Source organism: Hyla sarda, chromosome 2 (genome assembly GCF_029499605.1).
Source record: "Hyla sarda isolate aHylSar1 chromosome 2, aHylSar1.hap1, whole genome shotgun sequence".
Taxonomy (NCBI): domain Eukaryota; kingdom Metazoa; phylum Chordata; class Amphibia; order Anura; family Hylidae; genus Hyla; species Hyla sarda.
This window is the reverse complement of record NC_079190.1, coordinates 250,434,560-250,451,363: the sequence shown is the minus strand read 5'-3', so window position 1 is coordinate 250,451,363 and position 16,804 is coordinate 250,434,560. Positions and strand designations below refer to the sequence as shown.

The window sequence follows — 16,804 nt, the reverse complement described above, 5'->3', positions numbered from 1 at the left end:
CTTCTAAAATCCATAACCCTCTTATATTTCCATCTACAGAACCATATAAGGGCTTGTTTTTTTGGGTGACCAATTGTACTCTGTAATGAAACCTCTCATTTTAGGGAGGAAATGTAAATGAAAACCACAATTTTGCACATTTTGTGGCTAGATACCCATGGCTAGATACTTTTATATTTTTGTACTGCTTAAAAAAATCTAAAATCACCCTATTTTGACCACCTATAACTTTTTCATTTTTCCGTATATAGGGCGGTATGAGGGCTCATTTTTTGCGCCGTCATCTGTACCTTTTATCGATACATTTGCATATATAAAACGTTTAGATAATTTTTTATAAATAAAGCATTTTATAAAGAAAATTTACGCTTTTTGGGGGTAAAATGGGACAAACGGACAATTTTTTTTTTTATTGGGGAAGGGGATTTTTCAATTTTTTTTTTTACTTTTTATTTTTACATTTTTCAACTTTTTTTTTTTTACACTTTTTATGTCTCCATAGGGGACTATCTATAGTAATCATTTGATTGCTAATACTGTTCTGTGCTATGCATAGGAAATAGCACCGATCAGTATTATCGGTGATCTTCTGCTCTGGTCTGCTCAATCTCAGACCAGAGCAGAAGACCCCGGGAGATGGCGGGAGCCAAGTGAGGGGACCTCCGGCCGCCATGCTGGACGCGTCAGATTGCCGCGGCAGCGCTGCGGGCAATCCGATCATCCATTCAAAGTATTGCACTGCCGCAGATGCCGTGATCTGTATTGATCACGGCATCTGAGGGGTTAATGGTGGACATCCGCGCGATCGCGGATATCGGCCATTACCGGCGGGTCCCCGGCTGCTGCCGTTCCGATGCTCGCAGTCATACACAGGATGTAAATGTACGTCCGTGGTCGTTAAGGGGTTAAAATAGTTTATTTAAATTTTGAAAACCAGGCTGCAGGCTGGTGGCTGGAGGCTGGCGTGACGTCACGCTTAAATTCGGGCAATCGGTCCTAATTCATTCAGCCTGCGCTCGCTCCCTGCCTGTCAATCAGAGACAGAGCGCATTGGCTCCCTGGTCTCACACGCCGGCCCTGCCTCCCGGCATATACGCCGCTGCTGTCCTGCACTACGGTATGAGAGCGGGGACTGAGAGAGGGGAGCGGGGTTCGGGGTTGAGACTGAGAGTGGGGTTCGGGGGGACTGAGAGCAGGGTTCGGGGGGGACTGAGAGCGGGGTTCAGGGGTTACTGAGAGCGGGGTTCGGGGTAGCGCCATGGTTATAAAGTTTTTGTTTTCAACAAAGGCTGCCTCCATTTGTTTCACCACTACAACTCCCAGCATGCCCTGACAGCCAATAGATGTCAGGGCAAGCTGGGAGGTGTAGTGGTGAAATAGCTGAAGGCACCCTGTATAGATGAGCTAAGGGCGGAAGTCGGCCCACCCAGCAGGCATCAGTGACGTAGCACCTGCTAGGGAAGTCTGCCTGTCTACCTGGTAAGTGAGCACACTACCAGGTAGACAAAAAGGCATTTCTCAGATAGTAAAAGAAAAATAAAAGGCAGGGATGGGGGTTAGAGATAGATGGGCAATAGGCAGGGACAGGAAAAAAAAAGAAAAGGATGGTGGGAGCTACTCTTTAACAGCTGGTCTGTACACAATTTAAAAAAAAAAAGTGTAAACCAAAAAGGCACAAAAATATGAGACAAATGTGAGACAAATCTACACACAAAAAAAGATCTAAAGACAATGGTAAATGCCCCCCAAAATTGTATTATCTATATCATATAAAATCTTTTTGAAAATGACAGGTACACTTTAGGCTTGGGAGCCTTTTAAGCTGAACTGGATAGGTCAGCTGCTCTAGCTAACATTTTAATGGAATCTACCAAAGCATCTGCAAAGAAATCTGCTGCATTGGATTGAACAGCAAAGCATTCAAGTAATATTTGTTGAACGCCGCGTCTAAAATGAAAGTGAAACCATGCCGATTAGCTCAGTGGGCTGTTCGGGATAGCTGTGGTGAAATCGCGGTTTTATGTGTTATGTGCATCAGCCAGCCAAACTCTAAGAGAATGGCCAGAGTAGGACTATGTAAGTCCTACGGGTACCTGACACTTCTTCCCAAACCTTTCTATTATAGTACATTATAGTAGTAAGTTTTTCTAATCCATCGAGTCAGGTGGAGAACCCAAATCGTCAAAGGGAAGGGAACTATTTTTTGACATTTTACTTACTGGGACAACCCCTACTAGGGGCCAGACCCTCATAAATGACATCTTCTGCAGAAATAGGCACTTTGTTATCCTCCAAGTTAATAGAATCCTGGATTCACCTAAGTAACTGATCTAAGGGAAATATTAGAGATAGTATTTTACTCTCTTCATGAATATTGCAACTCCAAGCTACTATAAAAGGTACAAGGGTATCCAGATAACTATGTTTAGAGATGAGCGAACTTACAGTAAATTTGATTCGTCACGAACTTCTCGGCTCGGCAGTTGATGACTTATCCTGCATAAATGAGTTCAGCTTTCAGGTGCTCCGGTGGGCTGGAAAAGGTGGATACAGTCCTAGGAAAGAGTATCCTAGGACTGTATCCACCTTTTCCTGCCCACGGGAGCACCTGAAAGCTGAACTCATTTATGCAGGATAAGGCATCAACTGCCGAGCCGAGAAGTTCGTGACAAATTGAATTTACTGTAAGTTCGCTCATCTCTAACTATGTTCTTTGACTCCCAATTTCCTAAAAGAGAGACCTACTTCCACACTGACAATCTAAGAACCCTGTGGATATGACATAATTGTCCAGATTGGAATCCCCTTTAAGATGAACAAAATGCAGCTCTGGTATAGTGTTAAAGGGTACTCCGGTGGAAAACAATTAATTTTTTTTATTTTTTTAAATCAACTGGTGCCAAAAAGTTAAGCAAATTTGTAAATTACTTCTATTTAAACATCTTAATCCTTCCAATACTTCTCAGCTGCTGTATGCTCCAGAGGAAGTTCATTTCTTTTTGAATTTCTTTTCTGACCACAGTGCTCTCCGCTGACACCTCTGTCCATGTCAGGAACTGTCCAGAGCAGGAGTAAATCCCCATAACAAACCTCTGCTGCTCTGGACAGTTCCTGACATGGACAGAGGTGTCAGCGGAGAGCACTGTGGTCAGACTGAAAACAAATTAAAAAATAAAAGAACTTCCTTTTGAGCATACAGCAGATGATAAGTACTGGAAGGATTGAGATTTTTAAATAGAAGTAATTTACAAATCTGTTTAACTTCCTGGCACCAGTTGATTAAAAAAAAAAAATTCCACCGGAGTACCCCTTTAAGATACTTTCTAGCAATTTTTTTCATTGCAATCTGAAAATAGAGATTGATGATAAGTATATCACACATAGTAAGCATGTTGCTTGTTTCCCCTCTGTAAGAATACAGTTAGAAAATTTGGCAAACGTGTCCATAACAAAGTGTTCTCAAAGGTTGTTTACAATAGAAATAAACACATACATATGGTTCAGCAAAGGCCAACAAAATAATTGCCAATAACACAGGCTGGCACACAGAATAATTTGCACTGTTAAATATAATTTTACACGAAAACTTCAAATTTAGGATAATGTCTAATTCATTTTGTGTATTGTTGACATATCCTAAACATCAGTAACTCAACACATTTCTATCCTGCTTTGTGTAATTATTTTGCCAGCACTGTACAAAGGCCTAGAGACTGGGGACAATACCTTAATCAGACTGATAGGAAAGTAGATTACAGTAAATTACCTGCTATCCGCTGCAATGAATAAAAAGCTCGGTTTAGCCACACTAAAACAGGATGATTAAATCTATTTTCTGTGACCAATTACCTTGACAAATCAACTTTTCTATTGCAAATGGAGCTGCGAGAATTTGATGCACAAAGAAACTTTGCATCAAGTAACAAGAATGTGGGAGTGACCAAATGGCAATTTCTAGTGATTACACGGCAAAGCTATGTAATTGGCTGTTAGGGAGGAAAAAGCCTCCATGATGTGGAAAGAAAGGTGGAAAGGTAATGGAAAGCTTGAATATGGATTAAATGAGAATTAGAGACTTCAAAACGTCAAGGAGCTATTGTATTAGTTAAAGCAAATTATTTATTAAATGGGTTTTCACACTAAGTGCTAAAGTGATGCATATCATATTAGTATAGTACAATGACTAAGGGGGGGATGTCTTATTAAATATTCTGCAGGTGTAAAGAGAATTTGCTCCCTTTTACAGTATAGGAGTCTACATTCATGTTGGTGGGTGGCTGTTAATGGGGGTTACTTTATAGTGTTAGGGCTCGTTCACACGAGCGGATTTCTTTTTAAACTCGCAGCGGATCCCCCGCTGCAAATTTGAAAAGGGGCAGAGTCTCCGCACACTACACGCAGCAGGTTTTCGCCAGCGGAATCTATGGTGCGGAAAATCTGTCACAGACCCCATTAAAGTCAATAGTGTCTGCGGCGGAGATTCCACTGGCGAAAATCTGCTGCGGGTTGCGTGCGGAGACCTCGCCCCTTTTCAAACTTGCAGCGAGAGATCCGCTGTGAGTTTATAAGCTCGTGTATATGAGCGCTTAACCTGTTAGGGACCCAGGGTCCTCTCCCGATCTCTAACGATAGCGGGTCGGGCCCGGCCTCTAACAACAGCCTGGACCCATGGCTAATAGCGCGTGGCATTGATCGTGCTGCCGCGCGCTATTAACCCTTTAGACGCGGCGTACAAAGTTGAACGCCGCATCTAAAATGAAAGTGAAACCATGCCGATTAGCTCAGTGGGCTGTTCGGGATAGCTGTGGTGAAATCGCGGTATTCCGAACAGCATACAGGACAGCTGGAGGGTCCCTACCTGCCTCCTCACTGTCCGATCGCCGAATGACTGCTCAGTGCCTGAGATCCAGGCATGAGCAGTCAAGCGGCAGAATCATTGATCACTGGTTTCTTATGAGAAACCAGTGATCAACGTGAAAGACAAGTGTGTGCAGTGTTATAGGTCCCTATGGGAGCTATAACACTGCAAAAAAAAAGTGAATAAAGATCATTTAAACCCCCCCCTATTAAAAGTTTGAATCACCCCCATTTTCCCATAAAAAAAAAAAAAAAACTGTGTAAATAAAAATAAACATATGTGGTATCGCCGCATGCGGAAATGTCCGAATTATAAAAATATATCATTAATTAAACCGCACGGTCAATGGCGTGCACTCAAAAAAATTCCAAAGTCCAAAATAGTGCATTTTTGGTCACTTTTTATATCATGAAAAAATTAATAAAAAGCGATCAATAAGTCCTATCAATACAAAAATGGTACCGCTAAAAACTTCAGATGACGGTGCAAAAAATGAGCCCTCATACCGCCCCATACGCGGAAAAATAAAATAAATAAAATAAAAAAGTTATAGGGGTCAGAAGATGACAATTTTAAACGTATACATTTTCCTGCATGTAGTTATGATTTTTCCCAGAAGTATGACAAAATCAAACCTACATAAATAGGGTATCATTTTAACCGTATGGACCTACAGAATAAAAAGAAGGTGTCATTTTTACCGAAAAATGTACTGTGTAGAAACGGAAGCACCCAAAATGTACAAAATGGCGTTTTTTTTTCAATTTTGTCTCACATTGATTTTTTTTTCCGTTTTGCCGTAGATTTTTGGGTAAAATGACTGATGTCATTACAAAGTAGAATTGGTGGCGCAAAAAATTAGCCATAATATGGATTTTTAGGTGAAAGATTGAAAGAGCTATGATTTTTTAAAGGTGAGGAGGAAAAAACCCAAATACCCAAATATCAGTATAGGCAGACTGCTGCTGAGGTAGTGACGGTACAGTAGTGACTTTTTCATTATTATTTTCTGTAAAGAAATTACCCGGGTCAGGGTCATCATGTGGTGAAAAAGACAAAATGACCTAATATCCTTAAACATATTTTTGAAATGGCTAAAAATGTAAAAAAAAATAAAAACTTTAAAAAAAAGAGCACTACTCACATTACTGGCAGCAGAGGCCATATCCATCATCCATCGCATCCTTTTTAACAAGCTGCTTTTCTCCGGAATCAGCTTCTTTACATTTTGAGGGGTAACCATTGGATGTTGCGTCTCCAATGTAGAAAGGGATTCTGACCCTGAAGGTAACTGTAGATTGGCATTAGGAATAGATACAGCTTCAGAAGAAAACTCCACCTTGAATTTCTCAAACAAGCCCAGTGGGCTGTGGCAGTCACGGTCATCCTGCTTTGATGGGTCCTCAAGATGTAATTTATCCATGTTTTATCTTCCTTACTTGGTCTGAAATAAAACAAATATATTTGATATTTGATTTGCAGAGAAATCATTTGCTTCGCTATTACTGATTATGGGGGAAAGAACAAGCGCTTTTGAAAATGCAGACGTTCAGACCAGTGAGTGAGACCCCAAGGGCCAGTGAGTGAGACCCCAAGGGACATTCTGATATCCACAGGGAAAGAAATGGCTGGAGTTCACTTAAATGGGCACTGTCAGATAAATAAATAAATAAATAAAAACTTTTATATGTTGTACATCTTGGCAAAACATTAACCTTTCTAATATACTTCATAAGAAAATGATATTTCCTTTTTATAGAAATCATGACTCATAAAATCTTGGCTTTGTCCAAGCTGAAGCACAGGCATGGACAAAGTCCAGTAGGTGAGGGTGTCTGATAGGACAGGAGAGAGCACAGAGGAGTACTACCAGACAGAGGAGAGCACAGAGGAGTGCTATCGAACAGAGGAGTGCACAGAGGAGTACTATCAGACAGGAGAGAGCACAGAGGAGTCCTATCAGACAGGAGAGAACAGAGAAGTATGATCAGACAGGAGAGAGCACAGAGGAGTACTATCAGACAGGAGAGAGCACAGAGGAGTGCTATCAGACAGAGGAGTGCACAGAGGAGTACTATCAGACAGGAGAGAGCACAGAGGAGTACTATCACACAGGAGAGAACAGAGGAGTACTATCACACAGGAGAGAACAGAGGAGTACTATCAGACAGGAGAGAGCACAGAGGAGTGCTATTAGACAGGATAGAGCACATAAGAGTGCAATCAGACAGGAGAGAGCACAGAGGAGTGCTATCAGACAGGATAGAGCACATAGGAGTTCTATCAGACAGAGGAGAGCACAGAGGAGTACTATCAGACAGGAGAGAGCAGAGAGGAGTACTATCACACAGGAGAGAGCACAGAAGAGTACTATCACACAGGAGAGAGCACAGAGGAGTCCTATCAGACAGGAGAGAACAGAGGAGTATTATCAGACAGGAGAGAACACAGAGGAGTACTATCAGACAGAAGAGAGCACAGAGGAGTACTATCAGACAGTAGATAGCACAGAGGAGTACTATCAGACAGGAGAGAGCACAGAGGAGCCCTATCAGACAGGAGAGCACAGAGGAGCCCTATCAGACAGGAGAGAACAGTGGAGTGCTATCAGACAGGAGAGAGCACAGAGGAGTACTATCAGACAGGAGAGAGCACAGAGGAGTCCTATCAGACAGGAGAGAACAGTGGAGTGCTATCATACAGGAGAGAGCACAGAGGAGTACTATCAGACAGGAGAGAGCACAGAGGAGTACTATCAGACAGGAGAGGACAGAGAGCACAGAGGAATAGTATGTTGTTTGACATGAGGAAATAAATTCACTATTTACCGGATTTGTTGTGGTATTACCTGGACTGTGATTGAGTCTGTGCGCCGGAGATTAAGTGGTGAAGTGGTGCTGCATTGTCTTTGAGGAACTATATATATATATATATATATATATATATATCACACAGGAGAGAGCACAGAAGAGTACTATCACACAGGAGAGAGCACAGAGGAGTACTGTCAGACAGGAGAGAGCACAGAAGAGTACTATCACACAGGAGAGAGCACAGAGGAGTCCTATCAGACAGGAGAGAACAGAGGAGTACTATCAGACAGGAGAGAGCACAGAAGAGTGCTATCAGACAGGAGCGAGCACAGAGGAGTACTATCAGACAGGAGAGAGCACAGAAGAGTACTATCACACAGGAGAGAGCACAGAGGAGTCCTATCAGACAGGAGAGAACAGATGAGTATTATCAGACAGGAGAGAACACAGAGGCGTACTATCAGACAGGAGAGAGCACAGAGGAGTCCTATCAGACAGGAGAGAACAGATGAGTATTATCAGACAGGAGAGAACACAGAGGAGTACTATCAGACAGGAGAGAGCACAGAGGAGTACTATCAGACAGGAGAGGACAGAGAGCACAGAGGAATACTATGTTGTTTGACATGAGGAAATAAATTCACTATTTACCGGATTTGGAGTGCTGCACCATTGTTGTGGTATTACCTGGACTGTGATCGAGTCGGTGCGCCGGAGATTAAGTGGTGAAGTGGTGCTGCATTGTCTTTGAGGAACTATATATATATATATATATATATATATATATATATATATATTTAGCAAGCAAATTAATGGAATGTCCAGCTCACTCCCAAGCCCGCAACGCTTGGACTGGCGTGCGCAGCGCCTTCAATGAAGAAATGCAAAACAGAAGAATGTCCAGCGCAGGTAGATGGATACGGATTCTTTATTGCAAAACTTCAGCACATAGGTGACAGAGAAACAAGTGACACGTTTCGGCCCTGGTTAAAATATTTTTGTATACTTTTTACCACTAGGAGTCCCTCCACTGCCCAATACACTATTTTGTACCTGTAGCTATTGCCTGTGTGTCAGGAAGCATGGAAGGGACAAGGAGGCTCCTGGCTGGTCAATCAGCCTGCTGTATGGGCCGGTGATAATTTTTTTTTTTTTACAAAGCCTCAGTGCACATAGCAGCTAGTTGCCAGCTCTAAGGTGTGAGGGAGGAAGTTCCACGTGAATGGGTCAGATGCAGGAGTATGACGCAAACCCAGGTTCCAGGCCAACGTTATACCCAGAAGGTACCGGAAGCTATCTGCAGCTGATACCTGACGGGTAATGACGGACATCGGAGATAACTCCAATGTCTGTCACTCGACTGTTTAAATGCAGTGATCGCAGCATTAAAACAGCTATGGTGCACATACCTGGTGGTCCAGAAAGCTTTTGGCGGGCTTTAGCAATGGAACACTGATCTAAATGATCAATGTAATGCTTGTGAATTACATTGGTCTATATAATCAATTGATTGGCTCCTAGCAGGGCCACAAAAGTCCCAAAAAATGAATAAAAAATGAATAAAAGGTCCTAAAAAATGAAAAATCATGCCGGCAATTAAAAAAAAAAAAAAGAAAAAGGGTTCCAAACTGTTTTTGCTGGCTCCTAGATTGAAGCCTTGCTATAGGGGAATTTTATAAGCAACCTTAGACTGCTTATACCAATCAATGCAATGATAATAAGGCATGTGTTATTAGTTTCATTTTCAGTTCTGCCTAACAATTTGTGGCAAAATGAAATGACAAAGTACAATTGTTGGCACTGCAAAAAAAAAGTTCTCATATGGCTCTGTAGAAGGAAATATAAAAGTGTTGTGGCTTTTAGAAGCTGAGAAGAAAAAAAACTAATATTGTCTGGTTTAGTTAGAGTTAAAAGAAGGGATGTCCCAATACCATTTTAAGACCGAGTACGAGTACCGATACTTAAATTTTAGTACTCGCCGATACCAAGTATAAGTACTTTTATTTTACAGGGAATCTGACACCGGGGTGACCCGGTTTCTGGCGCTGCTTACCGTATGATATGTGGGTCCTTGTTGTGTACAATGGAGGCGGCTGCTGTAGTATGAGCCAAGATTTCTCTCTTCTCCATTGGGCAGAACAGGGAATTTGCATTGGCGGCGAGACCGATGTCTCTGGAGCGATTGCGCTGACGTTCACATGGTGAGCAGCGATAGAAACAGGGTCACCTGCACTATCTACTTATAAATTAAAGTTAGTGCTGGTGATTCTGCTGTAAAATTACCTTTAATAGTAGGTAGTATCCCCTTGTAGGTAGTATAGATAGCTGCATACATTAGACACCAGGGCCCCCTTTGTAGCCTGCAGGACCCCCACCTGTAGACAGAAGCCCCCTTTGTAGCCAGCAAGACCCCCTGTAGACAGCAGCCCCCCTTTGTAGCAAGCAGGACCCCCTGTAGATAGCAGTCCCCCTTTGTAGCCAGCCGGACCCCCCTGTAGACAGCAGCCCCCCTTTGTAGCAAGCACGACCCCCTGTAGATAGCAGTCCCCCTTTGTAGCCAGCAGGACCCCCCTGTAGATAGCAGTCCCCCTTTGTAGCCAGCAGGACCCCCCTGTAGATAGCAGTCCAGATTTGTAGCCAGCAGGACCTCCCCCCCCCCCTTTGTAGTTGCTCACTGTCTGGTGTCGCCGCTCCGCAGCCCTGTTCTCATCACTGCCGCTGCCCCGTTCTGCCGTCCGCATTATGGCATCTTATGGAGGAGCAGGTGACATACACATCACTCCACTGCGCCCAGCGTAACGCTGCAGAGGAAGCAGAGTGACGTGTATGTCACATGCTCCTCCATAAGACGCCATAATGTAAATGGCAGAACGGGGCAGGATGGGGCAGCGAAGCACTACACCAGGTATTAGATTTGGTATAGGGGACATTAGACGAGTCCTCGATACCATGCAGATACCTGGTATCGGCCCCGATACCGATACTAGTATCGGTATCAGGACATCCCTAGTTAAAAGTTGCTGGGACACCCAGTGATCATAACAATGGAGTTCAAAGCTCCGTCACTGCTCCATTTATCCTCTACAGGACTTCTCAAAATAGCCAGCAAGTAGTAAAAAGAAATAATAAACTATATAAATGTACTATCCTTGTAGTCATACTGTTGTGCAGAATGAAATTAAAGCGTAATTGTCATTTGAAAAAAAAATTTGACAAGTCATGTAGACCCACTGTGATTGCTAGTTGAAAGCCGGTTAAACGCTTTTTAAACGCGGTCTGGACGGCATGTCGAAAGTTTTTCCAAATGACAGTAATGCGTTTACATTATTTTTAATAACAAAGTTCAATTGTTTCTAATTTGACTCTAATACTGGATTTATTGATATATTTTTTTCCATTGAACTCAATGGGAAAATCCACAATAAATCCAAAGTGTATTGGCAATTAACATGTAGCAGATTTGAAATATGTAGATAGATTTCCACAAAGATTTTGAGTGAAGTTTTACCATAACCGGTGGATGAGATCTTTTTAGGGTCTATTCACACGTACAGTATTCTGTGCAGATTTGATGCGCAGGATTTTCTGCTGCAGCTTTCAATGTAAACTGAACACAGCTTGAAATCCTGCGCATCAAATCACAGAATACTGTACATGTGAATAGACCCTTAATCTCATCCAATTTACTGCAGAAGAAATGCATGGAAAGTCCACAGCAAATACACTAGATGTGACCCTGGCCTGGTGAGATCACTACTTACAGTGCTATTAAAGAATAATATGTGCTATTGGACACCTACAATCTCCAATACACATACAGGTCAGCACTCACATTATCTGAGGCACTAACATCACAAAATGCATTACTACATAAGAATGAAAACTGGCCAGGACACTAGGGATGCCACGGTACTGCAGCTGTATGCTACTTGTCACCAGCCACGTGGGCAGATGACCGCTGGGGCAGCTGGGTATGGAGACATGTACAGGGCAATACAGGGGCATTTCCCTATCAGTCGTTTCTCCTATAGCTATAAAGCCTCTCCTCCTCCAAGACTACCACACAAATGCCTTGAGATGTGCCCGCAGCCATACTAAAATGTGGGCTACCCAAGTACTGGGCCAAGAATCGCGCAGTCACCTCAAAAGTACCGAAAAACTACACACTCACGTGACGTCCTATAGCCCGCGCTCACCTCGGAATACCAGTGTGCGTTAACTCCGGGTGTCGGCCCCGCCCTCACAGAGCGCTATCGCTGCAACCAATAGGAGAGGCGGATGAAGCAGGTCACGTGACGGATGAGGCGAGCGGGCATGGCGCGCACTGTAGTCTGTTATCTACTGGTCTGTAGGATGTGTAAGGGGACTGGAGGGACTGTCCATAGAGACAGACAGTACATACATATGGTTTACTGGGTCTACAAACACAACAATGTCTATTTTAGTCACATGTTCATATTGTCTGTGTATGTATATCATGTGACTATATGCAAAGGGGTATATAAAAACCAACATATAAGAATAAAGAAAACCACCATATAAGCATAAAGAATCGGTGCCACGCATTCTGCACAGTTCAGCATGGAGAGCCACAGCTCACGTTCGGTGGTTAGGTTGCCAAGGTAACTGTATGATGGCCAGATAGTTCCGTGTACCAATCCCATTAACTAGAATAGAACTCGTGCACGGAACTCGCTGGGCGCCATAGGGCTACCTAGACACCTCACCACCCAGCATGAGCTGTGTCTCCCACGCTGTACTGTGCAGAGCACGTGGCACTGCTTCTCTTGAGTGACCCTTTAAAGGAGACATCCAGTGGTGAAAGACGTATCCCCTATCCTAAGGATAGGGGATAAGTTTCAGATCACGGGGGGGGTCCGACCGCTGGGGCCCCCGCGATCTCCTGTAGGGGGCCCCAAAAGCCTGCGGGAAGGGGGCGTGTAGACCACCGCACGAAGCGGCGGCCGACACGCCCCCTCAATACAACTCTATGACAGATCCGGAGTTCTGCCTTCGGCAATCTCCAGCTCTGCTATAGCGATGTATTGAGGGGGCGTGTCAGCCGCTGCTTCGTGGAGTAGTCAAAATGCGCTATCTGGCCAGCGAGCCAGGGCCCTGTACAGAGAGATCGCGGGGGGCCCCAACGGTCGGACCCCTGCGATCTGAAACGTATCCCCTATCCTGCGGCAGTGCGGTACTTTAAATGGATGATCGGATCGCCCACAGCGCTGCCGCGGCCATCCGATCATCCAGCATGGCGGCCGGAGGTCCCCTCACCTGGCTCCGGCCGTCTCCTGGGGTCTTCTGCTCTGGTCTGAGATCGAGCAGACCAGAGCAGAAGGTGACCGATAAAACTGATCGGTGCTATGTCCTATGCATAGCACTGAACAATACTAGCAATCAAATGATTGCTATAGATAGTCCCCTATGGGGACATAAAAAGTGTAAAAAAAAATATTTGAAAAATGTAAAAAAAAAAAAAAAAAAGTGAAAAATCCCCTCCCCCAATAAAAATAAAAATTGTCAGTTTTTCCCATTTTACCCCCAAAAAGCGTAAAATTTTAAACATGTTTGGTATCGCCACGTGGGTAAATGTCCGAACTATCAAAATATAATATTAATGATCCCATATGGTGAATGGCGTAAACGTAAAAAAAATTCCAAAAATGCTGCTTTTTTGTCACCAAAAAATTTATAAAAAATTATCTAAAAGTTTTATATATGCAAATGTGGTATCAATAAAAAAGAACAGATGACTGTGCAAAAAAAAATGAGCCCTCATATTGCCCTGTATATGGAAAAATATAAAAATTATAGGTGGTCAAAATGAGATTTTAGATTTTTTTTAAGCAGTACAAAAATATAAAAGTATCTAGCCATGGGTATCATTTTAATCATATTGTCCACAGAATAAAGAAAACATGTCATTTTTACTGTAAAGTGTACAGTGTGAAAACAAAACCATCCAAAATGTGCAAAATTGTGGTTTTCATTTAAATTTCCTCCCTTAAAAAAATTTTTGGGGGGTTCACCGTACATTTTTTTGGTAAAATGAGAGGTTTCATTACAAAGTACAATTGGTCACGCAAAAAACAAGCCCTTATATGGGTTTTTAGATGGAAATATAAAAGAGTTATGGATTTTAGAAGGCGAGGAGGAAAAAACAAAAATCCCAAAATAAAATTGGCCTGGTCCTTAAGGTTAAAATGGGCTTGGTCCTTAAGGAGTTAAATGTAGCTTCGCGGTACATAGACCCAGAAAATAGCTTAGCATGCTAAGGTGACTCTACACTCATCACTGTGGAGATTAGCACACTTTAACGTCCACCTCCAATACTAAACTCTCCTCTAACTCCCCGATTTCATAGTATGACTACTGGTGGACAGCTTACACTTTGACACTTCCGTTTTAAGCATGATCTATCTGAGAGTGAATCCTTTAGGGCCTATTACATTTTCTAATTCTTACGGTCAATGACTTCCAGGACTGTGGAAATTACTTCCACCTTCTTGGAATTCATAGCATTATTCTCTCCCGCCGTCCTGGTATATTGTCTATGTTGTATGCTAATTTTAACTAGCCAGCAACTGGGACTAACCTTTTAAGACTAGGTTTCCCCACAGGTTTTTTTCTGGCAGTTTTTGGATATCTGCCACAGCAGTTTTTGAGCCAAATCCAGAAGTGTATTCAAAAGGAACAGGAATGATCAAAGAAGGACCTATACTTCTCCTTCCTGGATCCACCCCTTCTGACTTTGGCTCAAAAACTACAGTGGCAGATAAAAAAAAAAACCTGTGTGGAAACCTAAACTAACTCTGGAACAATGGCAAGCTACCTACTGTGTCTCCTTTATGTTTTAGGGGATGTTTGCAATGGGTACGATGTAATATTTGTAGTGTAGTTGCTCTATACCAGCTATGTTCTTAACCTCGTAACGACGACGGCCGTATATTTACGTCTGTGGCCGGCTCCCATTATGTGAAGCGCGCTCAGGAGCTGAGCCCGCTTCATACCCGGCAGGTCCCAGTTTTATCAGCAGCCAGGACCTGTGGCTAATACCTGACATCGCCGATTGGGCTGATGTCCGGTATTAACCCTTTAGACACCGCAATCAAAGTTGATTGCGGCGTCTAAAACAGGAGAAAACAGTTGCCAGTTAGCTCAGTGGGCTGTTCAGGAAAGCCGCAGTGAAATTGCGGCATCCCAAACAGCTGAGAGGACAGTGGGAGGCTTCTTACCTTGTTCCTCGCTGTCCGATCGGTGTTCTATTGCTCCATGCCTGAGATCCAGGCTGGAGCAGCAGAGCACCAATAACACTCAGCAATGCTATGCTATGCCTATGGGGACTAAAAAAAAGTGTAAAAAAAAAAGAATAAAAAGTTAATTGATGTGATTTAACCCCTTCAGTAATAAAAGTTTGAATTATCCCCACCCCCCTTTCCCATAAAAAATATGTAAACAAAAATAAAAATAAACATATGTGGTATCGCCGCATGCGTAAATGTCTGACTATAAAAATATAATGTTAATTATATATAAACATTAAAAAAATTCCAAAGTCCAAAATTGCGTATTTTTGGTCACTTTGTATACCCTATAATTTTTTTATAAAAAGCAATCAAAAAGTCCCATCAAAACAAAAATAATATTGATAAAAACTTCAGATCAGGGTGCAAAAAATGAGCCCCATATAGCGCCGTACGAGGGAAAAAAAAAGTTATAGGGGTCATAAAATGACAATTTTACACATACAGTAACCCCCCGACATGCGATGGCCCCGACATATGATCAAATCGACATACGATGTCGATGTCAGCATTGACATACGATGCTTTTATATGTCGGGGCCATCGCATTAACTGCTATCCGACAGCGCAAAATGCTTAAGCTGCTGTCGAATAGCAGTTTAAGCATCCCGGACAGGTTCACTTACCTATCCCCGCTGCTCCGGGTCCACTTCGCGATCCTCCGGCATCTTTTGCATCTTCTCCGGGGTCCGGGCCTCGCTTTCCAGCGTCGGTATTACGTCGCTGCTCACGCCGTGTTCAAAGTTGAATGCCGCGTCTAAAATGAAAGTGAAACCATGCCGGTTAGCTCAGGGAGCTGTTCGAGATAGCCGCGGCGAAATCGCGGCATCCCAAACAGCTTACAGGACAACTGGAGGATCCCTACCTGCCTCCTCGCTGTCCGATCGCCGAATGACTGATCAGTGCCTGAGATCCAGGCATGAGCAGTCAAGCGGGAGAATCATCGATCACTGGTTTCTTATGAGAAACCAGTGATCAATGTAAAAGATCAGTGTGTGCAGTGTTATAGGTCCCTATGGGAGCTATAACACTGCAAAAAAAGATGACAATTTTAAACGTATACATTTTCCCGCATTTGATTTTTTTCCAGAAGTACGACAAAATCAAACCTACATAAGTAGGGTATCATTTTAACCGTATGGACCTACAGAATAAAGAGAAGGTGTCATTTTTACCGAAAAATGTACTGTGCAGAAATGGAAGCCCCAAAATTTACAAAATGGCGTTTTTTATTTTTCAATTTAGTCTCACATTGATTTTTTTTCCATTTCGCCGTAGATTTTTGGGTAAAATGACTGACGTCATTACAAAGTAGAATTGGGGGTGCAAAAAATAAGCCATAATATGGATTTTTAGGTGAAAAATTTAAAGAGTTATGATTTTTTAAAGGTGAGGAGGAAAAAACGAAAATGCAAAAACGGAAAAACCCCGGGTCCTTAAGGGGTTAAATGCACTTTTTACATTGCATGAATCCCACAACATACGATGGATTCAACAAACGATGGGTCGTTTGGAACGAATTACCATCGTATGTTGAGGGACCACTGTACTAAGTTTGGTGCATTATTTTTTTTTGTTTAAGTAGTAAAATAAAATAAAGCCTATATAAATTAGGTATCATTGTAATCGTATGGACCTACAGAATAAAGATATGGTGTCATTTTCACAGAAAAGTGTGCTGCCTAGAATCGGAAGCCCCAAAATGGCATTTATGTTTTTTTTCCAAATTTACCCCATAAATATTTTTTTATATGGTTTTGCCGTAAATTTTGTGGTGAAATGATTGATGTCTTTACAAAGTACAATTGGTGGTGCAAAACATCAGC

The 16,804-nt window shown here is 42.6% G+C and overlaps 1 protein-coding gene across 9 annotated transcripts in view; it reads right to left on the bottom strand.

Moving 5' to 3' along the window:
* The window catches only part of SPOCD1 (SPOC domain containing 1), a 249,628-nt gene that overhangs the window by 209,857 nt on the left and 22,967 nt on the right, over positions 1 to 16,804 (bottom strand). For 2 of the 9 annotated variants that reach the window (XM_056556953.1, XM_056556960.1), the window contains exons 1-2: positions 11,813 to 11,914; positions 6,003 to 6,302 (exon numbers count right to left, since the gene is read on the bottom strand). In XM_056556953.1, coding sequence (XP_056412928.1) covers positions 6,003 to 6,281 — 279 coding nt within the window. In that variant the 5' untranslated portion in view covers positions 6,282 to 6,302; positions 11,813 to 11,914. The other 7 variants (XM_056556955.1, XM_056556956.1, XM_056556954.1 and 4 more) reach the window with 7 other exon arrangements.